This window comes from Mytilus edulis, chromosome 5 (genome assembly GCF_963676685.1).
Source record: "Mytilus edulis chromosome 5, xbMytEdul2.2, whole genome shotgun sequence".
NCBI classification, from domain to species: domain Eukaryota; kingdom Metazoa; phylum Mollusca; class Bivalvia; order Mytilida; family Mytilidae; genus Mytilus; species Mytilus edulis.
Genome location: NC_092348.1, coordinates 11,367,309 through 11,393,793, shown reverse-complemented (window position 1 = coordinate 11,393,793; position 26,485 = coordinate 11,367,309). Strand labels below are relative to the sequence as shown.

Here is a 26,485-nt window from a genome sequence, read left to right as displayed (position 1 = left end):
GATTTTTTCTTCAGAAATTATTTTTTTACAGTCACATAAACCCAAAAATCAGGTTAAGAAAAAAAGTTTAATTCTAGAAATTTTTGGCTCCTCAGAGGTGTACATACTTCAAGAGAAAACTTATATATGGTTTTACAAAATGGAAAGTCCCTTATCAAATGGCAAAATCAAAAGCTCAAACACATCAAACGAATGGATAACAACTGTTATATTCATGACTTGGTACAGGCATTTTCTTATGTAGAAAATGGTCGATTAAACCTGGTTTTATATCTAGCTAAACCTCTCACTTGTATGACAGTCGCATGAAATTCCATTATATTGACAGCAATGTGTGAACAAAACAAACAGACATAATAGGTAAAAATAGCTTGTAAAAACAATCACTTTTGACCTTTTATCAAAAATGTTTACTTTTTTGGAACAGGAAAATGTTTTCATTTCTTTAAAGGTGGATGAATTGATAATCTGTGCTCTGACAGATGTTATTTTAATTAATGTATACCATCTGTAACAGCATTTCTATTTTATTCAGATAAGGTCTTTTCCTATGTACCACAAAACTGGCCACATAAACTTATTGTTTGCATTCAATATGAAGAATATGACATGTCGACAGTTGCCAAACACTTTGTGTACTTCCTATTCACCTTCAAATTTTATTTTTATACGTATGTGTAATTTGAAGACAGTATTTGTGACTGGTCAATGATATTTGATAATGTTACTGTCATTGTTAAGAAAATATTAGTCTAGGTGGCCTAGTATAACCTGCTTTCATGCATGATGGTTTGGTTAAAAGCTTTTTGGTTGGTGTGCAATTTTCAAAGTAACTACAAAATTTTGTCAACAGGATAAAATACAATGAAAATCAGGATTCATTTTATGAAAAAGGTGTCACAGTTGGACCTCAAATTGCATGCTTAAATATTTGACTCTATAAATCTTTAAGGCAGAACAAAATTACAAAAGTTTCAACTGTTTAATGCCATTAATTGTTCTACAAATATTGGAGAGGCAATGATTGTACTTGAGGTAGAAATTTATCAAAATCAACATTTCACTGATAATAAATGTAGCACAAGACTTTAAATAAATAAAAAGTCACTACATACACTATCTAAATTACGTTATGAACTAGATATGACACATACCGTACCAAAATTACACATTAATTCAAAATGCTTTGTAAACAGCAAAAACATGTGTTAATCTTCATGTGTTTTTCATGAGGAATAATTCACCTTATAAAATTGAGAATGGAAATGGAGAATATATGTCAAAGAGACAACAACCTGATCAAAGAGCAGAAAACAGCCTATGGCTACCAATGGGTCTTCAATCCAGCGAGAAAATACTGCACTCAAAAGCGTGCTTCAGCTGGCCCCTAAACAAAAATATACTAGTTCAGTGATAATGGATGTCAACAATGAAGTATTGTTCAAAAGAAAGATGTAAAATATACCAGGTTTTTTTTTAAACAAGCAGAAGATTCTGAACATTTTCCTATTACTTGGGATTCTAAATCAGAATCTGGAGGATAATAAACAAACAAGGTAAATGTGGAAAATGATTAGTGAACAGACATGAGAAGCTACTGGTATTGGTAATACAGAATAAAATATAAACTAGAGGCTCTAAAGAGCCTGTGTTGCTCACCTTGGTCTATGTGAATATTAAACAAAGGAAGCAGATGGATTCATGACAAAATTGTGTTTTGGTGATGGTGATGTGTTTGTACATCTTACTTTACTGAACATTCTTGCTGCTTGCAATTATCTCTATCTATAATGAACTTGGCCCAGTAGTTTCAGTGGAAAATGTTAGTTACAATTTACAAGTTTTATGAAAATTGTTAAAAATTGACTATAAAGGACAATAACTCCTTAGGGGTCAATTGACCATTTTCGTCATGTTGACTTATTTGTAGATCTTACTTTGCTGAACATTTTTGCTGTTTACAGTTTATCTCTATCTATAATAATATTCAAGATAATAACCAAAAACAGCAAAATTTCCTTAAAATTACCAATTCAGGGGCAGCAACCCAACAACGGGTTGTCAGATTCATCTGAAAATTTCAGGGCAGATAGATCTTGACCTGATAAACAATTTTACTCAGTCAGATTTGCTCTAAATGCTTTGGTTTTTGAGTGATTAGCCAAAAACTGTATTTTACCCCTATGTTCTATTTTTAGCCATGGCAGCCATCTTGGTTGTTTGGCCGGGTCACCGGACACAATTTTTAATTTAGATACCCAAATAATGATTGTGGCCAAGTTTGGTTTAATTTGGCCCAGTAGTTTCAGAGGAGAAGATTTTTGTAATTTAAGATAACTAAGATTTACGAAAAATGGTTAAAAATTTTAGGGCAATAACTCCTAAAGGGGTCAACAGACCATTTTAGTCCTGTTGACTTCTTTGTAGATCTTACTTTGCTGAACATTTTTGCTGTTTACAGTTTATCTCTATCTATAATAATAATCAAGATAATAACCAAAAACAGCAAAATTTCCTGGGCAGCAACCTATCAACCGGTTGTCCAATTCATCTGAAAATTTCAGGGCAGATAGATCTTGACCTGATAAACAATTTTACCCCTGTCAGATTTGCTCTAAATGCTTTGGTTTTTGAGTTATAAGCCAAAAACTGCATTTTTTCCCTATGTTCTATTTTTAGCCATGGTGGCCATCTTGGTTGGTGGGCTGGGTCACCTGACACAATTTTTGAACTAGATACCCTAATAATGATTTTGGCCATGTTTGGTTAAATTTGGCCCAGCAGTTTCAGAGGAGAAGATTTTTGTAAAAGTTAACGACGACGGATGACGACAGACGCCGGACGCCAAGTGATGAGAAAAGCTCACTTGGCCCTTCGGGCCAGGTGAGCTAAAAATGTGTTTGTAACAGACATAATGTACAACAACAAATCATTTTAAAACGAGACTGTGTGGACAGATTTTCAAGAAATGGAAATTGTAAGTGAATTCTTGCAACAATCAAAAGCAGTACAAACCTGTTTTAAATTTTTACAAAATTTCATTAAAATTCAAAATATCACCCAATAACATATATACTTTCATAACTTATAAATCATAAAGTATTTAAGTTAAATTAACAAAAGTGGTATTAAAACTACCGTAATATATATATATAATACTGTAAATCTGACACTAATAATTTCATAGATGTATGAAATATCTCAATGCTGCTTAATAATATTCATATAAACACATAAATTTGAATTTTAATATAATATATCTATCACATTTGACTGCTTATTATTCTTATATGGATATAATCTTTAACATTGATTCCCTTCTTATATTGGTCTTTAAAACCTTGCCCTAGGCATTCCAAGGAAAGACAAATCTGTTACAGGAATAACATGTTCATCACCTTGAGTAACATTACACAGGAATTTAACATCATAGATAAAATCTCTGTGACTTTCTTTGTCTTTTAAAACATAACGATTATGATGTGGATATTTCTGATGAATTTCTCTCAAAGTTCCTGATATAATGAGTGGTCCCTTAGCACCATAGATATCTGGATCCTCTGGGTAAAGATCATCCCCTGAAACATAAAAATTAAACTATTAACACAGAATTAACGTTATTTCTTTCAACAGGTTTAATTAAATGAAACAGATATCAATAATTTAATAGTCATATTTGTTCTTCATAAATTGTTTCATAAAAAAGGTCGTTAATTTTCTTATTTGCTTATTTCACATTTTTTATGTTTTGGCCTTTTATCATGTTTATAGCTGACTGTAATATATGAGTTTTTCTCATTCTTAAAGGCCATACAGAGACCTATAAATAAAGAATAATGGCAAACTTATTTTTGATGTTGACTTGACAACCAGGGATTTGTTTTGGACCAATTCATTGACAATATATGCCCAATTGTTAGCAAACAGACTTTTGTTTGATTTAGGTTAAAGAATATATGCAAAATCAATGCAGTTTGTTTAGATTTATAATTTCCTATTTTTTTAAGTTCTCCCTTATCAATTTATTCAGACCACAAGCATTGACAAGACAATAAAAAAGAAAACATGTGTCATGAAAAAGACTCTCAAAGTTAAGAAGTAGGTGAAATTATTATAGGAATACATTGTACATCGACATATCTCCCTGTTAGGCATGTTGGACATTCATGTCTTAAATCTTACAATTCTGAAGTGGCCTGGGGTTCCCCTGAACACATCTAGTAGTATATACTAGCTATCAACATACTGAATTATCCAATACTAGACAGAATCTTGCCTTTTACTTCAAAACTTTGTTAAAGCAAAAAACTATGCAACATTTTCTATGTATGTACCTGGATATAGAATAAAGATTCCATCATCACAGACAGCAGGTACTGGAAAATTTCTCGTCACTCTTTTGTTGATTCTGGTCAGACAAAATTCATTCAACTCCTCCATATCTTTAAAGTTCAGAAATCTACATATTTCATAAATCTGTGGTGGAGCAAGTTTAACTTTAGATTCTAAATGACTTTTTATCAACTCATCTGGTGGAGACCACTGAAGATAAAAAAAAAAGGTATCCAAGATTAATGAAATGGTTATTGTAATACATGTGCAAATGTATTTTGGTTATTCTAGTAAGTATTGTGTTAAATATTCAACCAAGTCATTATCATTGATCATGGTCATATCAATGTTAATAAAATTTATGAAATATAAATTATGTATTCATAGTTGGCTGTTATCTGCTCTTTGGTAAAGTTGTTGTCTCTTTGACACATTCCCCATTTCCATTCACAATTTTATCATAAACTGTGGTCATGGTCAAAATTTAAATAAATAAAATAAATTGCAACATTGAAAAGAATATGACACAAATCAATGTGCAAGCTGTAGATATATATCATGTATATATTTAGCTGTAATTTTTGGGGCCCTGTATAGCTTGCTGTTCGGTGTGAGCCAAGGCTCTGTGTTGAAGGCTGTACCTTGACCTATAATGGTTTACTTTTATAAATTCTTACTTGGATGGAGAGTTGTCTCATTGGCACTCATACTACATCTTCCTATATCTATTTGAAATGTTACAAAACTGAAAAATGATGGTAGTTTAACATAAAAACATTAATTCATTTGAACAAAGTAGTATAAAAGAGAAGTAGCCAGAATTTTAACCTGTAAATGTACTGTTTCTTTGTCATCATGAACAGCATCTGGTATAGTATCCAATAAACAAAGAAAAAATGCAGTATCATATCTTCTTTTGGAACCTTCATCAGTTCCAGACGATCTTCTTGCCACAGTGACAGGTGTCAACCAGTTTGACCATTCTGTTAATGACCATATGTCAGGAACCATATTAAATTCTTGACACATTTTGATGAATTGTGTTGCATCTTTATCTACCTTCTCCCTCCAGATCTCAAAATCAGAAATACCAATATTACCAATTTTTCCGTAGTTCTTTGATACATTTGAAGCCTCTGTTAGGAGGTTAATTTTATTGTCATTGGAAGATCTGGTAAGTAATATTCCACATTCTTCGAATGTCTCTCTTATAGCACAGATTCTAAAGGCAACTTCACTTGGAATTTTAGAAAAATGTTCATCCCTTTGTCTGCTAAACATTGGAGGACCTTGTCCCACCTTTGAAAAATGAGCAAATGTTCTGGTCCATATATCATTGTCAATAGAAGAAAAAACATCCATCCATTCTGGGGAAAAGTCAGCTTCTTCTGCCACGCCCCCTGGAAACACACTCAAGCTTGGCATAAATTTGCTTTTACCACTTCTTTTCAACATTAAAATTTCATAAGAGTATCTGTTTGCAATTTTCTTCGATTTGGCAGCAATAATCAGAGTAGCTGCCTCCCTCCAATGTTTTAAAATAGTAGCCATGTTATAAAGAATATTTTTTTTAATCAAGTTGACAATCATTCCATGGGGGCAGCCATTTTTAAATTTATGGGTTTAGCTATGTTCATGAAATTATTTTAGTGTGTCAATCTTCTTAAATTCGTAAATTCTATTTCAAAAACAAGATTTTAAATTTTTTTAATGTTAAAAAGTAAAAACAAATGTAAAAATTTTATTTTTGTATACACTATTATTGGAATAGGGTATCGATAATTTTCACAATCAGAAAAGATAATTTACCTTTTAGGCAAATCCGTAGGAAGGTTTGTAATAATACCGAAGAGTAGATAGATGCAATAAACATTGTATACACAAATAAATATGTTTCGCCATTGCATTCCTTATTTTTATAATAACGATTATTAAATTAGTATGCCTAAAATATTATAGGTTCATCTTAAACAAATCATATGTCAAATAAAAATTTATGACAAGGGAATTGGTTTGAGTGAAATTTTTTGTTGGTTTTCAGATGCTTTTGAGGTTGTCTTGTGATCATCTTCAGCTGATCTTTGACATCAAGCAAGAAGAGTGAAATGGCAGCTTCTAGGGCTCAGTAAGAAAATGATTTTACTAAATTGATAATCATTTCCTGAACATATAAAATGAATTCCTTAGGAAAAATAATATACTTTCCTATTCTGAAAATAATTGTGTTATAAAAACATTTTTTAGGCTGATACATTTGCTGATATGGCATGATATGGTATCACAAAACACAATCATTTGACAATTGTTCAAATCAAATAAATGATCAAAGTAGAAATTCTAAAAATGTGATTGCATAAAATTATTAATGCATAAAGATGCATGTTAATTTTTTTTTAAAATAAATATTGAAGAAGGCTTTCCTCTTAAGGGGAACCTTTAAGGGGATTTAAGGTATCAAAAAGGAGCTTTGCATGTAAGGAGGGGGTGGTAGAATTGAAAAGGTAATTGAATTAGAAATAGATATTCACTTATGTTTACCACTTTTTATTTAATTAGATAAAGTGGGTTTTTTTTTTTTGTACATGTAGGTTAAAAGCATTAGAAAAGTTTAATATGTTCAGGATAAAGTGTTTGGTTCATTAAGACTAGAAAACCATAACTGTGTCTTGCATGCTTTCTATCTGTTTATAAAGCTTTAAAATATCTTTTTATTCTTCATCCACTGTGTTGCTAATTAACAGTATACTTTTCATTTCAGACCAGCATTTTGTAGAGGTCCACATACACTCACTGTTCCAGCAGAATTATTTCAGGAGAACAGACAAAGGTTATGTGAAAGGTTAAAGGGTAAAGTTCCAAGTGGTGCCATTGTATTGTTGCAGGGTGGAGAGTCCCAGACTAGATATTGTTCTGATCATGAACCTATATTTAGACAGGTAACATTATACTGTAACTCAATTTTCACGATAAATCAATCATCATGCCGAGCTGTGTTCTATAGGTAACATGCATAGTCGCATTTGTCATCCATTCTTATGATTATTCAGATTGAGTTATTTTTGGAGAAAAATGAGAAAAAAAAGAGTCCAGATATTGATTCTGTCATCAGACTGACTTTTAGCCATACATAAGACTTCCGGTTTGAAACATGCACCAGTAAAACCAATCGTATGATAGATAACAAAAATGAAAAATAAAAAAGCCATTCAGAGTGTTCTCCATATCATGGTGTTTAGATCGCAAGAACCACAACTATTAGTCAGGGGTACTACTTGTACAAGTTAATTTTATTTACTTGAAGAAGTAAAAGAAAATATACACATATATAAGTAAATAAATAATGTTTGAATAATCTCCCTTTAATTTTCTCAGAAATTTACTTGTATTTATAGTAAATTTTTCTTACAATCCCACAAAAATCCTCAAGTTTTGATTTGTAAAATCCTGATTTTAATGATTTTTCCCAAGTTTGCTCATTTTTTTTTTTTTTATTAAAGTTCAATGTTTCATCTCATTAATTCATCAAAGAAACTGATTGAGCAAAGATCTTGTATATTTGCACAAGGCCTTCAAAAATTGCTCCTTTGGGGCTTGTAAAGAGCAGTGTTGTGAAGATAACTGACAAATGGGATTTTCATTGTCCATGAAATTATACTTCAATGATGAGTAAAGATATCTGCAAAGGGTACACAATTTAAAATTCTATTAGAGCAAAGAAATCTTAAGAATTCAAGAAAAGAGATAGGATGATTTTTTTACTTATACAAGTAAAAAATTCTAAATGTCTAAGGGACATAACCAAGCCAATTTTTTTTACCTATACAAGTGGATAAAATTCACTTGTATAAGTATCCTACAAGTGTATAATTTTTTTTACTTCTTCAAGTAAATAAAAATTACTTGAATAAGTAGTACCCCTGTATTATACCTCCTTAAAGAGGACAATTATTTTTCGCATTTATCTACATGTAAACTACGATTATACTACTTTAATATATAGAGACTCTCTGTATTCTGTCTACTGTTTTCTTTGAAATGTTTACTATTTCAAGGATCATACCAGTTGCATATATATTAAAATAAGTTAAACATGTGGCAACAAGAATGTGTCCATAGTATATGGATGCCACATCGGCACTATATATTTACTAAGTTTCGAGTTGATTGGACTTCAACTTCTTCAAAAACTACCTCAACCAAAAACTTTAACCTGAAGCAGGACAGACAGAAGGACGAATGCACAGACTAGAAAACATAATGCCAATAAATGGGGCATAAAAGTTTATTGTTGAAAGTGAAAGTAGTGATTTGGCAAAAATGAAAGTAGGGTAGAGATTAATTAGAGGGAGGCAGGACCTTTTTCGGGAAGTCAGGATCTGGTATTGTTAAGCACAGGATTTAGGGATTGATCCTTACGGCATCCGGGAATATATTTTTCGATTTCAGGATTTCGGGATATGAATTTCTTTAAATATTGCATCTCAGGATTTCATGTTTTTAAGCCCAGGATTTCGGGATCAGGACCCCTCCGACCACCCCTCATATTAGCATTAGTCGGTCTTAAGTACTCATTTATACAAGATTCATATCCTACCATTGGCATTTCAAAAAGGCTCTCAAAAGAAAAAGCACTGATGGATTGTCCTAGAAGCATTTTTTATTACACTAATAAAAGTCTATAAGCAGTTAAATTTATTTCATGTTTGAAGCAGTTCAAATTTTTAATTTAATTTGACTTTTACCAAAAGATGCATTGTAGCAAAGGAGAAGAATAATTGTGGTCGGAGGCCAGAAACACGAAAATAATTGAATTTAACAGAAAGGAAACAAATATCGGACTTGGGAAAAAGGGAGAGGGCTTTTGATACCTTTTATGAAGTTCTCCATACATAATATCTTTTACAAAAAATCATCCTACAACAGTTCACAAATGCAAGCTGTATATGCCCGTGATTTCGTGGGTGTGTTCTAGTGTATTATACTAATTGCAAGAAGTTCCATATTATTTTAATGATTTCTGTGAAATAAGGATTTAGAGAAATAACATGAATAATAGAATATGTTATTCATTCTAGAAATATAGCATATTTAAAGCATGATATGTAAAACTGTGCTTTTGTTTTACATATTGTTATTACAATATATACAGTTATTCTTCAACAATGCAATCAATTTAAATAAAATGACAAACCCATTCATGCCATTAGGATGAATATTTAAAGTGTTACTATGAAACATGTATAGACTTATCCTTCTGGAGCACCTGAGATCACCCCTAGTTTTTGGTGGGGTTCGTGTTGTTTATTCTTAAGTTTTCTTTGTTGTGTCATGTGTACTATTGTTTGTCTGTTTGTCTTTTTCATTTTTAGCCATGGCGTTGTCAGTTTATTTTCAATTTCTGAGATTGACTGTCCCCTTTGGTATCTTTCGTCCCTCTTTTATAATTTACATAACGCCAAGGGTGAAAAAATGTCACTTTCTTTTTTTTGAGTGGTACAATTATGTTCTATCTTCCAGGAATCCTACTTCCAATGGGCTTTTGGAGTGGAAGAACCTGATTTTTATGGTGCCATTGAGGTAGATACAGGAAATGCAATATTGTTTCCTCCCAAACTGCCTGATGCATATGCTGTCTGGATGGGAAAGTAAGATATTTGCAAAAGAGAACTTAGTCAGTGTATAATGCTCTTCAATGAAATGTTAATACCAATTTTAAAAGGCTTGATGACATCACTTTTGTGTGACATCAATTAAATTGTAAAATAACAGATGTTTTTCAAATAGAATATAAAAAAGTTCTTGTAGGGAAAAATACTTGAATTTTAAATACTTATGTGTTGCTTAGAATATTTTCTTGTTTGGGGTAGATAAACATCTGTACACTACAGAACAGTACCAAAATTTACAGTACTGAAATTTACAGTGTAAGAAAAAAATGATTTCAAAATATTGAATGTCACTCCGTCTTTTTAATTATTTAGAAACTTTGCTTTAATTTTGTAAAATTCAAAGATAGTCGAACAGACTAAACCTCAATGTTGATTACACTAGCTTTAAAATTACTGATGACATAATGTAGGAATAGTTTTTTCTGTCTTTCACAAGTTTCAATGCAGGCAAGTTAACAGAAATCAAACAATGAAAAACATGATCATGAATTGATAACGATGACATACTGTTCATGATTATCAGTTTGGTTTTTTTGATGGATGTATCTAAAAACAACGAAACAATGTATATATTAATGTAGATGTTGTTTGAAGTTTTTAAGGAACAAAATAACTATATTTTCAGGTTACTTTCATGTGAAGACTTTAAAGAGAGATATGGTGTAAATGAAGCCCATTGGTCATCAGATGTACGTTTTTATACAATTGTATTTTATTCTGCAGCTTTTGAGAGTGAATTGTTCATTTGTGTTCTCACAACATTCATTGGGGAAGAATAGAATTTCATTTTGTGAAAAACAATCTATTATAAATAGGACAAAAATATATAAAGTTAACAACAGGAAAATTTGAAAGAATATAAATTATTTTCTTAGGGAAAAACTTTAGATAATCATTATCTTGTGAAAATAAAGGAAACAAATGTATCCAAGACCCAAATAAAATTGAGAAAGGAAATGGGGAATGTGTCAAAGTGACAACAACCCGACCATAGAGCAGACGGTTCATTCCCTCTATTCCCACTTTTTATAAATCTGGTAAGAAAAGGTAAATTTTCATGTGGGAATAGAAGGAAAACTTGTGCAAACAAAGGATTATACTGTACAAACATTTTTTAATCAACTGTTAATTGACCAGTGTTTTTTTTTATTAGAACAGGTAATAAGTTATTTTTGCATCTGATTCAGATTCAGATTCAATAGTTTATTAAAGTCTCACCACATACATACAAGTATAAACACAATATAATATCAAGTACACAATATAAAATTTAGAATGCATGTGCCATTCTTAAAAGAACTATGAGAGACTGTTATATACAATTATAAAACAACAGAATTAAAACATACGTTTTGTTATTTATACAAAACATAAAAGTGCAATATCACCATGCACATCCAAGGATAAAACCTGATACATGTACATATAATAAAAATAACTGAAACAGTTTGTTTTTAACAGTATAAGATACTGTTTCGTCGTAATAAAATATTATTGCAGGTTTTGGCAACAGAACTACAAACATTTTCATTTTTGAACAAAAATATCAATTTTTCATCATCTGACAAAGTTAAAAACATATCATTTTGTTGAATTATATCAATAAATAATGACTGCCTTAAATCTTCATATAATGGACATGTTAACAATACATGTTTTTCATCTTCTATATTATCACAATTGAAACATAATCTTTTATCTAAATCTAATCTTTCGTAACGACCAGTTTCAATTTTTAAAGGTGCTACTCCACATCTAAATTTCGCATATGCACTGCGATATCGAATAGGTATATTTTGCAACAAATATTGTTCAGTAGAGTATGAAAATTTAAACAATTTATAAGTTCTTAACTTATTTCCTTGACCATAAGAATCAAGCCTTGTACTCCATTCAGTTTTATAGTTATCAAAAATATTAACTTCTAACTGATGAATTATATTTTTATCCAGTATATAATCATCTACATTACAAAATAAAGATATATATATATGTAAGATTATACTTGGTTATAATATTATTTATATCATGATTTATTAGTAAAGCAGACATTTTTTTAAAGTTACAAATTCAAAAATTTTAAAATAGATCGGACTCCAATCAATTTATAATTTTTCTTTATTTTTAAGTACAAATTCAAAAGTTTAAAAATAAATCTAACTCCAATTTATTTATCATAATTTTTCTCTATTTTTAAGTATTTATTTGATGAAAAAAGAAACATATAACAAATAAACAAGGTATTATACCTAAAAAGTGTACCAAATATGTTATGCTTTAAAAAGAATACAGGTAAATCTTAGGTGAAATTCTAATTAACCCTGATTGTTATAAAAACAAATTATTTATCAAAACATCTATTGTTATTTGCAAGTGGGAATAGAAGGAATAGTATTTTTAAAAAGTGGGAATAGGAGGAAGACACCGAGCAGACAACATGTCTGGGTTGCATTTTTGATATAACCACAAAATCAAGTATCCACAAAAATATATTTTTTCCTAAATCCACAAAAATTGATACCCACGAAAAAAAATGAATCTACATTTATAACTGAAAATATAAAAAAAGTAAAAAAAAATTTAATCAATTTTTAAATGGTAGTATAAATTAAACTTTTTAGAATTGTGACAAAATTTTTACCATCTTTTGAAAATTTTGTAATAAAGAAAGTCCTTTTGTTTGTAAAACAGGTAAATTCCGTTATATATATATGTATAAGTTGTAGACTGTGGTTTGTCTTTGACTTTTTGTCTTTGACTTTACTTGTCAGGTTTTATCTTTGTAGGGGCATTTTTTGCCCCTTTTTATCTTCTCTCCTATAAATTCTTTTTAATTTCAATATTGCTGTTTTATTTCAGATCCCTTCAATATTGAAAGGAAGAAACCCAGCAGTTTTGTTGACATTGGTAAGTTAGTGTATACTTTTAATGTTCACTTTTTGATTTTACCCTTTATTGAAAATCTTATCAAACTAAAAAGTTTTAATCTGGTTAAAAAGATAAAGCTGAATACATTTAATGGATAGAAATCGACCTCATGCAAGTGCACAATACATGTACATGTATAAGGCCCTGATTGACTTTGGAACATTGAAATACAAAATAAAAGATGATTTTTCGTCTGTTTTCATGGTTTTGTAGGGTTCTTATAACAATTTAATTTTCAAACAGTTAGACTTTTCAAAGTGATTTTCTCAACCCCAAATAAGGTAACAGATGTATTGATATTCATTTTTATCCTGATTTAGAGTAATTTCTCGCAATTTGATTGGCTGATATTGTCCTAATAAATTTCAGTACAATTTTTTAATACGTCAATAGAAATTATCTCCCTTATTTATTACGTCAATTGGGATTATCTCCCTTATACCATTGACATAATAAAAAAAAAAATAGTTGCTTCATAGTCCTAATATTTTAATTTTTCACAGTTTTAGATTAAATATCTAAAATATATTTGGTTGATATTGTCCTTATATTGAATTTAAATATAATAATATGTAATATAACAAAATCAGGATAAATTCGTTACACAGTGTTCAATTGTCCTAATACGGAATTTATCGGGTCAATAAAATTTATATCGGGTTTGGCTTCGCCTCACCCGATATGATTTTAATTGACCCGATAAATTCTCGTATTAGGACAATTACACACTGTGTAACTAATATTATCATATACTTAGATTAAATAACATATGAATTTTACTATATGATAATAGCATTAAAATTTACGTAAATTCCATATTTTTCGAATTGATGCTTAGCGGGCTGATATGAAAAGTTCATCACATGATTCGATTGTTATCACACACCTTTGCGTAACGTTATTGCATGGCATTCTGGTGATACTCGGCAAATTCTGGAAAATACACCTCAATGCTACGTTTTCAGTGAAAAACATTACAAAGTATTGTACAAACCAATTATTTGGATACTGGAAAGTATATTGTGTAAAATAATAAAAACAACAAAAAAAAAATTATTAGATAAATGCCTTTTTTTTAAAGTTTCAAACATAATTTAGAAAGTTATTTTAAAAAAAGTTGACTTTTCCAAACAGTGTTCATTATGTATATTGTTGAATTTCTTTTTGTCGATTCGTCCATATCAAAATGTTTTTCTTCTTTGTTGAAGCATATGATAGAAATAGTTCATATCGAATGTTCTAAATTTGGGGTCCGACATCCGTGAACTTTTCACTCTTTGAACTTCTATTTGGGAACCACGTTCCAGGATCAATATATGAATCTGATATTTTTCTCCATTGTTTAAGCATATGATAAAAAGATCATAACATGTCATTTTACATATTGCATGTATTATCAGCCCTCGGTCAATATCAGCCCTCGAGCCATGCGGCTCTTGGGCTGATATTGAACCTAGGGCTGATAATACATGCGATATGAAAAATGCCATGTAATATAGAGATTAATACGTGGCCTTTTCCATATCAGCCTGTGTATCATTCCGAGAGGAGTCGAGGTGCTGATATGTGTCGAGGGATGATACCCAGGCTGATATGGAAAAGGCCATGTATTAATCGCTTTATCATATATACTTCCGACAATAGTTTTGTGTAAGGCAAATAAACAAATGCAATAACTAAAACAGTCAAAAACTTTATAAAGAAGTTAAATTATGAATCAAATATACTATACTTGTCCAACAACAGCATCACTACCTCCATATATATGTATGGTAACATTTCCTATAGAGGCATTTTGAAACATTGAAAATTTGGAAGAGTTTTATGATCATTATTACTCCATATTTGTTGTACTATAAAATGATTCATAATTGTCAATGGCATTTGTTAGCAAGTATTAAACTATTCCCACAAACGTTCCCGTAAATTTTGACGTGGTCATAAAAAATATCTGACGTCACAATGGAAAAGTAAACAACCGATACCGGAAACACAGGAAGTTACTTGCACGAGAGGCACTATTATGGGTTTTGTGCACGAGATGCACCTGATATGGGTTATCAGCCCGGGTGGGAAATTATGGCTTGTGTACTTCCGCTCATTATCAATGCTAAGTATATGATAAAATCTGATAATATATGGTTAATACCTTTCTGACACAGCTCATTATTTTCATGATGATAATATAAAAATGATATATACATACATGTATAAACTTTATTACATGGAAGATAAATATAAAATGTTCTTTTCTAGAAAGGACTGAACACAGACAGTGGTAACTATAGCAGAGAAGCAGCATTTGATGGAATCAGTCAGTAAGTATAGTTAGATTGTTTTGATATATACTGTTTAAGTCTTGATATTTAAATTTAAGTTGTTTTTTTGGTTTATTTTTCTTGAAATATTGAAATGCAAGTTCAGTAGATTTTTTTTGTTTTAATATTCAAATTTTGCTTTGGAAGTTAAAGTTTACTCTTTTATTTTGAAAAGGAAATTAATATGGTTTGGAAAGTTATTTTTTTATCCATCTTTGGAAGTAATACCAATTGGAAAAGGAAAAAAAACTGATTTATTTGTTTATGGTCAAAGGCCAAGGTTACAATATTAGTTAAAACCTTAGGAGCTCAAGTATAAGTCTGGAGTAAAATTCTGATTTCAGAGAGGGGTACTAACTTACACGCAATTCCAAACATATGGCATTAGTTTTCAGCAGACTTTACAGAAATCCTCAATAAAACTACAATAACTCATTTCTCTTCTTCAATTTTTTGTAGATTGCAACTTGACTTGTGCACCATTGTTATTTTGTACTTTTTATGGAAATTTTCATAAGAACATTTTTAATGTTTCAGATTTAAAGTAGATAATACAATTCTTCATCCACAGATCAGTGAATGGTGAGTATATGAATAAAGATTTAAAAAGTTGACCTGATCATAAGTATTTATAACAGTTTTTTTGTTTATTTATATGAACTTTTACAATATAATATTTACAAGATTCTAAAGTCTTAATTTTCTTCAGGGTTTACCTACATTGATCTTTGAAGGATATCAGTCTCATTTCAATTCAGATCATATTTATACTTATTGTAATCAACATAGATATTGTTATTTCATATTTATCTTGTCATTAAAACATTTGAAGGGTATTGCAGGTGTTGATAGTTAACTTTAAAAGACTTTTAAAGTTCTACTTGATAGCTTTAGCATGACTTATAACAACTCATACAGTAAATAGATGAACACCATAAATTATACATTATACATCGCCATACATAACTTATTTATTGATAGTTTCTAAATTATAATCCACATTAACTAATCTAGGTACAAACATTGAAGCCTGATTTCCTTTTAAAACAAGGGAAGTAAATATGTAGTTGTCAAATGTATTGGAATTCCATTTTTCAGTAGAGTGTTCAAGTCAGACAAAGAATTAGATGCTTTGAGATATTCCAATAAGATCAGCAGTGACGCTCATAAAGAGGTACGTGATGAACACAGTTAGATCTGTTTGATTACCAAAATTTGTGGATCATCCAAGTTAATTCCTGGTTTTTCAGTGGAGTTCATATTGTGTCCTGACTATTGTGTGTTGTTTTTTTATAGTCCTTTTCTTTTATCCATGCTGTTTTTGTCATCTTTCACTACATCACAAACAAACAACATGCAACCACTAACAGGCTTCTGACTAAGGACAAGTGCTTAAAAATTCCAGCAGATTTAAAAGTTTTAACAGACACCAATCTTATCTTTACCATAACCTGAGACAGTAGTGAAAAATTACAACATAAAAAAGACACACTATATTGCAATGGCTTAACTCGATTAAAAAGACATTTTAACATAAACAAGTTAACATACACTGAACCTTTATTTTTTCTAACAGATAATGAAATCAATCCGACCAGGTGTGTATGAATACCAGATGGAAAGGTACGCATATAGATTCTAAATATTTTATACATTGTATCTGTAATAACCAATTTAAACTGACCTATTGTCTAATGCATGTGTTCTACATATAAACAATTATGTATATTATGTTCTTTCACTTCACTGTTGGTATCTTATCACATATTGATACTAATTTTATATTGAGCAGTGAAACGAAATAACATAAAATATATGTAGAAGCTGTATTTGTATCCAATAAACTTGATTAAAAGTAATTAATATCCAAATATTCAAAGAAAAATAACTATTTCTTTGCTAAATATCTATTATACATTTCATTATTGTTTGATTTCTATTTTCTTTTCTGTGTGCAAAACTTTAATTAGCTAGTTTTGCTTTAACATAAATTTATTGATGTACAATTGAATGAATCATAACTGCCAAAGTTGTGATTTGCAGTTTTTGCAAAATATTTTTTTTCTTATGTACCAATGTAAAGTAATGCCGCACAATAAATGTTCTTTTTAATGTTTCCTATTTGATTTTTTCCAACAGTTTGCACCAAATATATTTAAGAAAAAAATAAATAAAAATTTGTATGTTTGGCTTTCCCTTGCAAATTTTACCTTCCTAAACAACGCTTTAACTATGAAATGCTATGTGACTTATTGCAACTCAGAAGATATAAGGATTTTGAGCTGGGTTCATCAGATTCCAAGTAAAGCAATAAAATTGAGAATGGAAATGGGGAATGTGTCAAAGAGACAACAACCCGACCATAGAGAAGACAACAGAAGAAGGTCACCAACAGGTCTTCAATGCAGCGAGAAATTCCCGCATGAAATTCAATGTATGAATGATATATGCTCAGATATCATATTTACAAAATAATTTTAGTAAATATGTGTATGATGTTTTTTGTCAAGAAAACCTTTTCAAAATTAATTACACAAGTTGCAAAGCAGTGTGTTGTCTAACATAGAAATTTAGAAATTTGTCTTTTATTTGTTTTTGGATTTCTGATTTCAGTTTATTCAAGAATTACTATTTTTTAGAATTCTGATTTCTGTTTATTCAAGCATTACTGTATTTTTTAATTCTGATTTCAGTTTATTCAAACATGTCTGTAATTTTTGAATTTTCATTTCAGTTTATTCAAGCATTACTGTTATTTTTGACTTCTGATTTCAGTTTATTCAAGCATTACTGTTATTTTACGGGTGGAATGAGAGGTGAAGCTTACACTTGTATTTGTGGAACGTAAGTATTTATTGTTCACTGCTTTTATTTCAGTCTGTTTAAACATTGCTGTTATTTCAATGGTGGAACAAGAAATGGGGCATATGCTTGTGTTTGTGGATCGTAAGTACTATGCACAATTACATATGCATGAAGACTTAAGGGAGAAGGTTTGGATCCATTAAAACGTTTAATCCCGCTGCAAATGTTTGCACCTGTCCTAAGTCAGGAATCTGATGTACAGTAGTTGTCGTTTGTTTATGTAATATATACGTGTTTCTCGTTTCTCGTTTTGTTTATATAGATTAGACCGTTGGTTTTCCCGTTTGAATGGTTTTACACTAGTAATTTTGGGGCCCTTTATAGCTTGTTGTTCGGTGCAGGGCTTCCAAAATTTTTCTGAGCCAGCCGGACATTTTATATCTGATCCGAATTTTAATTCCTAAGACAAAAGTCACAAAAGGCAATTATGGTAATCAGACGGCCATCCCAATGATTGACATTAAATTAAAATCGATATTAAACTTTACTTTGATATGAATTTGATGTTCTGACATAAACTGTTAAAATTGGCATTTCATCATTCAAAGTGTGCACATCAGCGTGCTCATATCTGCATTAGACTCTTTATTTGTGCAAAATGAAGTTGTCTTACTCTAGAACTTTATTTTCGTTTTTAAAGTCACATTTTTCAAAACCGGATGTTGACTTGACAATGGTAAAACATGGACCATAAACGGATACGTAAAATCCGTGTATGTTTACTTAGAACTACTGAGCGAAGAAGCTCTTTCCACGTTATTTCTTCAACAAAATACTTGAAATGAACGTAAGATACAGGTATCAATGATACTTTTAGCATTTTTGAAGAAATGTAGGATGCATAATTGAATTTCCCACCTGTGCACATGCGCACACGTGTTCTTGTTCATACAACGTAGTGCTGACGAATTTTCATTTAAAACCTTTTTAAATGATTTATCAAATCATGTTTATAAATGTATTTATTATATTTTTTAAATCAATTAGATACAAGCTTCTGAAATGTACGAAAATAATTGTGAATGGACCGATTAATTTATACGATGTCCGGTACTGAAAATAGTTTACCTGTCACCTGAACAGGTAGTTTTCAGCTGTCCAACAACTAATTAGCCTTGATTAAAATTAGAAAATATTTAAGTAGGGATTGTTTTGATAGTAATTAATCATCATGTCACTTTTATGACCGGAAATGTATGGCTGTTAAAGGCAAAATGTTGGGTCAAAAAGATCGTGAATTTATATGTTAAAATGACCGAAAAAGCCTTTGAGACTAAAAAGTAGATGACCGTTTCATGCTTTGCCCAGCCGGTCTTTTACCGGACATTATACAAATGACCGGCATATATGACCGTTTTGGAAGCCTTGGTTCGGTGTGAGCTAAGGCTCCGTGTTGAAGGCCGTACTTTAACCTATAATGGTTTACTTTTTAAATTGTTATTTGTATGGAGAGTTGTCTCATTGGCACTCACACCACATCTTCCTATATCTATTAAGTTAATATACATATCTAGTAATGGATTATAGAGATATGTGGATTCATTATTATTTGTTGGACACCAAATTTCATGGATATGGTATGCCTAGGTAAATCACAAATTTGAATGTTTAATGAAATAGAATTTTTCTATTGGTATATATATGCATAAACACGTCAAATATTTACGAAAAATTGGTATCAAATAAAACTTAATGAATCCACAGTATTATTTTTCTAGTTTATATTTCTAACCATCTTGTAATCTAATCTCTTCCAAAAATCATACTACATTAACTTAATGGCATTATATTTAAAATTGTGTGATTGGACCTCTAATATACGATAAGCTAAGTGCTTTAGTAATTCTTGACATCTTGATACCTTTATCAACAAACACACAAGCATATACTGTCTTTGGTTGCAACTATTACTGAGGGGGAGGACAGGGGTAAGGGAGAAAAGGGGTAGGAGAAAGGAGAAAGGGGGTAGGAGAAAGGAGAAGAGGGGTGGGAGAAGGGAGAAGGGTACCCCCCTGTCCTCCCCCTCATTACTTCTAAATAAATAAAATAAAACAGTTCCTTTACTTCTAGTTAATTGGAAAAGTAGAATAATTGCCACCAAAATTTCTCAAAAAGTGTTCACAGTTGATGCACATTTTACCATTTGAAAAAGTGTAGTGATGTAATCCTGCCCATAAACACACTTCAACGAAAATGTCAGTTGGACAATTTAAAAAAAAATTGAACTGAGTCTTAAAGATGTGTTTAACTGTCAAAACTTAAAACTAATTGAGAAAAAGTATGTGTCATTTGCTTCTCTAACATGCATCTGTAACTGTTCAAAAAGCCCTTCTGCCGTTTGTTCACTTTAATAAAAAAAAATGTTTTCTCTGAGAAATAACCCATTAGGTCATTCATGATGGTATAAAATATTAAGGAGTCAAAGTTGCTTTTGATGAGGCCTCTACTGTATATCAATAGAAAACAAGGCAGTGTGACCATTTAAATTGTATATTTTCAGTGGAGATAATGGTTCAGTATTACATTATGGCCATGCAGGAGCCCCAAACAGTAAACTGGTGCAGGAGGGTGATATGTGGTAAGTTGGTCATTATACTACTATTATAACACTGGAATTGCTATACTTTTTGTTGCGAATCAAATGAAATTTTTCCACGGAGTCATCTGCTCATGGTCAAGGTATTTATACTTTTGTCTTTTCTATTGTATCATTGAATAAATACAATAGCTTTTGTTCTCTATGTAGGTTATTTATTGGGACATTTGAAAATCTTCTTTTAAGAGAAATCCATCACTCATTGATTAATTTACCCTGTGTAAAAAAATGATTTGCAGCTTCTTATTAATTACTGGGTAAAAGCTGCATTAATTAATACTTGTTTCTTCATAAGTCACATAATTATTTGGATTAAGAATGCATGATTTGTCATGCTATAACCATGCCCCCAATTGTAATTCTAAGTATTGGAAAATAGAAAGTTGGTGTTCACAGATCTGAAAAGTGCTTGCACATAACAACTCATCACTGTTGACCTGCTGACCAAAACATATCTGTTCATTATTTTTATTTGAAAGTGGGATGAAAATATTTTCTATAGAAGAACAAATGGACAGACACCATAATTGTAGTATAAACTTTATTTAATAGGAGCCAGCATTCATGAAAATACATTCTTTCTAATTAATTTGATGTATTTACGTAATTATTTTCATTTCAGTTTATTTGATATGGGCTGTGAGTATTATTGCTACACATCAGATATCACATGTTCCTTCCCAGCCAATGGAAAGTTTACAGAGAGACAGAAGGGAATATATGAAGCTGTATATAAATCTAGTAGGGCAGTAATGGCAGCTGTTAAACCAGGTACAGTTTTCTTCAAGTCCCAAAAAAACAGGAAAAACATTTCCGCTTTATCATTTCTTCGCCTTTAAAGATAAAGGCTATGAATTTTTGAATTAATTTTGAAACTTTTATGATTTTGGGTTAATTAAATTTTATTACTAAAATTTGTTAAAGACTTTTCACTTTTGCAATATGTCATGAAAATATTAATTTTAAGTTGAAGCTGGTTTTGTTAATGAGCTTTTTTTATCTCCTTGTGATTACTTAAGGAATTCTCATGTTTTTAGAATTTGATAAATAGTTAGACCTTCAAAAAATTCAAGAATTGATGTACTCTACAACAATGGATCGCACTTCTCATATATATTTCATCATTTAAATTCTTGGTTGAGTTATTTGATTTATTACATTGCCTTTAATGCAAATAGGTAAAAAAAAAGTAGAAGCACCTACATCTTTTTCAACACATTATTACTTTGTGTAGATGCAACTTGATTGTCAACAACTATTGTTTTTTTATGACATCACAAATGTGAAATTTCAGAATTTATTTCACATGTGAAATATCAGTTTATTTGACTGGAAAATCCCAATCTTTGATTGGAACCAATGTACTGTCCTATAACAATGTCATCTGTTTATGGTTTATTAGAGTTGAGACTTCTTCTGAGAACACAAACAAAGATTCAGGCTAAATTATAATGTGACTTCTTCTGAGAACACAAACAAAGATTCAGGCTAAATTATAATGTGACTTCTTCTGAGAACACAAACAAAGATTCAGGCTAAATTATAATGTGACTTCTTCTGAGAACACAAACAAAGATTCAGGCTAAATTATAATGTTTGTGTTTAATTCATTTAACAATACAGATATCTATAAATTTGCTATTGTATTTAGGTGTTTGTTGGGTTGACATGCACTTGCTGGCAGACAGAACACACCTAGATGAATTGAAGAGACTTGGTCTGGTTACAGGAGATGTTGATGAGATGATGAAAGTCAGACTTGGGGCAGTGTTCATGCCACATGGTCTGGGTCATTTTATGGGACTAGATACACATGATGTGGGAGGATACCCAGAGGTATGGATTCAATTTTAAATGGAAGAATTAATAAATATTTAATCTTTAATGGATTAGATTAGTGAATAAATATAGATTCCACAACTGCAACAAGTGTATTACAATATTTCTCCACTCGAGAGAGTTAAATTTTAATATTTAAAGTGCGAGGCTTTCCCAGCTTTTTAAATAATTAAAATTTAACTGTTGAGAGTGAAGAAATATCGCGATACACAAATTACAGGGGTGGACTCTGTTTCCCTCATGAATTTTATCCTTCCTCTTCAAAGATTTGAGGAAAGTTGTGTACTTTTGATGTGACGTCATCAGGCATGGTCACCTTTTTTCATGACGATACACTAAGAAAAGAAGAAGAAAAGAAGAAAATTCAACGTCACAAGTAAATTTCAACCAATAATTTGCCGAGAACAGATTTTTCACTTGTGAGGAGAAATATTAATCTCACACCGGTCAGGAAATGAGAAAATAGCACAAAAATTAGAGAAACTTACAAATACAACTAGAATATTTTTACAGTGATAAATGAATCTCAAAAAATTAATTAAATCTTATGAAATCATTAAGTCTTTGACAAGCAAATTAAATACATTGTACCAGTCTTTCATTCTTATGATTTCAGGGCACTGAGAGAAGCAAAGAAGCAGGATTGAAATCCCTGAGAACAGTACGAACTCTAGAACAAAGAATGGTTCTCACCATTGAACCTGGAATATATTTTATTGATGTGGTGAGTTATTTGTATATATTGTCTGGTAATGGTACTATATATGTAGATAAAGGAATATAAATGAATGAGACAGAGTGCAAACAACTCAAAAACCAATGACAGCAGTAGGATGCATAATGTTGTAACTTATTGATTTATCTCAACATGTGTCCTATCTTAATAGATTTATATCCAAAATAGTTTACAAGGGCTATTATATGTTTCAACTTAATTCTTAATTTCATTGCAAATATTTACAGTTCATACTTAAAATCAAAAATCCTCTAATTGTCTGATTAGTGAAAGGGGAGGCATAACGTCTTACATTCTAATGTTTTTTTGTAAATTTTACATATTTGTATTGTTTAAAGTTGTTTTTTGTTGTTTGTATTTAGTAGCAATCCATTGTTAGAATTTTATACTCATAAAATATTATATCTGATAGGTGTACTAAGTGTAAACAGTACTACATTGTATTCATTCAATAACATAAAATAATTATTTGATTTATATTATTCCAGTTATTGGATGCAGCTTTAAATAACCCTGAACAAGCCAAGTTTTTAGTACGTGAAAAGATTGACAGCCATCGAGGCTTTGGAGGGGTAAGCTATTTAATATCTTCAATGCTAGGTCAAGGAAAAGTTCAAATATAATACCTTAAACAATAGCTAGAAGGTGTCATATGAAATTTCAATCTGTGTAGACGAAATATAGAAACATTTTTAGTTTGCATTACTTTGTACTTGATTTTGTTTTAAAACATTTTAAATGAGGCTTACAACCTGCCAATTATATATAATATATATGGTGAAATTGAACCTGTATAAGCTACATTTTGTGATACATACTGTAAACTTATTTATATTACTAATGATTGTTTTCCAGGTCAGAATAGAAGATGATATAGCCATAACAGCGGATGGAATGGAACTTATGACATGTGTTCCGAGAACTGTGGAAGAGATCGAGAGATTAATGGAGGAGGGCAGGAAACAACCACCAATGCCTCTCCCACAGGACATGAAAAAGTGATTTACAAAGTTGATAGAACTTTATATACCAGACTGTCTCAAACAGACACTAAATAAACATGTCAAACATGTAGTCCCTAGTCAGTTTTTTTGTGGGGTATGGGTTGCTACACATTTTAAATGTATAATGACAAATAAATAATAACCAACAGTATTGACCAAATAACTAGGAAATCATGTTTACATTCATGTTCTTCCCATTGTTAATTAACTGTTCGTATGAAAATTATATCAAGACCAAAATAAAACAATCTTTGTTCAGTCATTGAAAAACAGTATGTAAACCTTCCAAAATTAGGGTACTGTGAAAGTACTTTAATTCGTGGGTATCAATTTTCGTGGTTTGAGTAATATTAACATGTTCGTGGGTTTTTGAATTCGTGGATTTTAATTTTCTAATATAAAAAAAATAATTGAAAAATTAAAGCCTTTAGAAACGAAGGTTACAAATAGTCTTGATTGAAGGAAATTGCAAAGTAAACATTGACCGTGTAAATCGTAGTGATAACACTAATTAACCTATGATAAAGTGATCAACAGATTAAAGACCATCAAAGGTGTTGATTAGGCCATAAACATGTCACCTAAAGAAAACAGTAACATAAATAAATGGTTTAAACGTATCTTGAATTGTCAAATAATTATTATCAAAATCAAGCCCAGCTTGAAATTATTATTTCCCACATGTAGAACTATGAGGATATAAAATGAACACTTTATCATACTAGCATATCAATACCGGAAATCTGACTTTCGTCAATCAACAATATGTTTTATGAGAATAATAAGATTAAAAGTTGTACAGTTTAGGTTATTAAAGATTAAATGGGTATAATTCTGCATGCGGTTGTAGTTCTGTGACTGCTATTAATGTATTCTCAGATTTGGCGTTATTCAATATATTCTCTAGGTGATATCAGTGGTCAAACCTACCGATGGGGATCTTTCCATGTCTTGATTTGGACAATGGTTGTTTTATTTCGTTGGACACTTAAATTCATGGCTAAAGTCATCCACGAAAACCACGAAAATTGGTACCCCACGAATAAAAGTACTTTCACAGTATTATTTTGATAAATGCTAGTTGATAGAATATTTTTTTATCTAATGTGACATGATAATTTCATGTTTTAGGATTTTTGTTTCAGCTTTTAGGCAAGTCATCTATAAAATTATTATATATATATCCAAGATAATGTTAGGCTATTAACGTATTCAGTTTCTACTAAATATATCTGATTTTAAATATAATAGGTATCTTTCAGTCATAATTTTTTTTATTCATTTACTTTTTGCAATTGAATGCACATAAACATACAATATGAATAGTATGAGGAGTGTGTGATAAAATCCTTCCACACTCCAACATTTGTAAAGTACCAATTTTTGAGGATTTTCACGTGGTTTACTCAATAAAAAATGATGATATATAAAAAACACAAAACACCACTTATATATTACTCGCCAAATATGTAAACCGCTGAATTCATAATTGTGGAAATTGTACACTTCTGGACTAGAAAATTATAAAACGTCAACATTTAATACAATGAAAATGTGAATTGATGTATGTAAATTATTATTAGACATCTCAAGTGCCTTATTTAAAGTATTATTATCAGTATAATCATCAGTATATATTTTATATTAAGATCCTTCTCACTGTGATATTCAAATAAATATTTCATCATTGGTGTATTCTTATTCATATTAAACAAAGATACTTGTTCATCTTTTGTATCACAGGTATTGATATTTCTCTCCAAGTACCTGCTAGTTTTTGTGAACAACCCTCAGGTGTCCCGGGTAAAACTATATGTCTGTTCATCATATCTAGCTATAATATATGACAGTTGCAAGAAATTTGACTTGACCCTTCTTTTCTGAATCTGCTTATGGTATACTTTAGGTTGAAAGTAATATGATAAATTCAATGACTATGATCAACTATCAGGGGTTGAAGGCATAAAACTTTGCTCAGTGCTCGGAGCACAAAAATCATGCTCGAAACATGAAATCCAGCAATTTGATTGGTTGATTTTCGAGTCTGAGTACAAAAATCATGCTCGAAAGTTTTATGACCGTGAGGCCTGGAAGGCATCTATCCAATCGAATTTAAAATAAAGATTAACAGATACAATTAAGTCTGCCTTATATTGACTAATCATTTATAAATTGACTATGAGACTCATTTGAGAACA

General features: G+C 30.6%; 2 protein-coding genes across 4 annotated transcripts; one reads left to right on the top strand and one right to left on the bottom strand.

The window, feature by feature from the left end:
• Positions 1-968: 968 nt before the first annotated feature.
• LOC139522948 (acyl-coenzyme A diphosphatase NUDT19-like) lies at positions 969-5,960 on the bottom strand. Its single transcript, XM_071316625.1, has 3 exons — positions 5,161-5,960; positions 4,335-4,542; positions 969-3,578 (listed from the first exon to the last, which is right to left on the bottom strand). Exons 1-3 carry the CDS (start codon positions 5,920-5,922, stop codon positions 3,334-3,336), a joined length of 1,215 nt encoding a protein of 404 aa, XP_071172726.1. The 5' UTR covers positions 5,923-5,960; the 3' UTR covers positions 969-3,333.
• A 394-nt stretch (positions 5,961-6,354) lies between these two features.
• LOC139522976 (xaa-Pro dipeptidase-like) lies at positions 6,355-25,974 on the top strand. Of its 3 annotated transcripts, none has more exons than XM_071316667.1 (17): positions 6,355-6,457; positions 7,091-7,268; positions 9,850-9,977; positions 10,627-10,690; positions 12,861-12,908; positions 15,186-15,247; positions 15,785-15,829; positions 16,346-16,421; positions 16,824-16,870; positions 18,023-18,091; positions 20,613-20,690; positions 21,331-21,479; positions 22,360-22,544; positions 23,164-23,271; positions 23,772-23,855; positions 24,139-24,841; positions 25,348-25,974. In XM_071316667.1, exons 1-16 carry the CDS (start codon positions 6,438-6,440, stop codon positions 24,283-24,285), a joined length of 1,488 nt encoding a protein of 495 aa, XP_071172768.1. In that variant the 5' UTR covers positions 6,355-6,437; the 3' UTR covers positions 24,286-24,841; positions 25,348-25,974. The 3 variants fall into 3 exon arrangements, with proteins under 3 accessions (XP_071172768.1, XP_071172769.1, XP_071172770.1); XM_071316668.1 differs by having other exon boundaries at positions 6,362-6,457; positions 24,139-24,583; XM_071316669.1 differs by lacking the exon at positions 18,023-18,091 and adding an exon at positions 18,125-18,193 and having other exon boundaries at positions 6,385-6,457; positions 24,139-24,583.
• Positions 25,975-26,485: the final 511 nt, after the last annotated feature.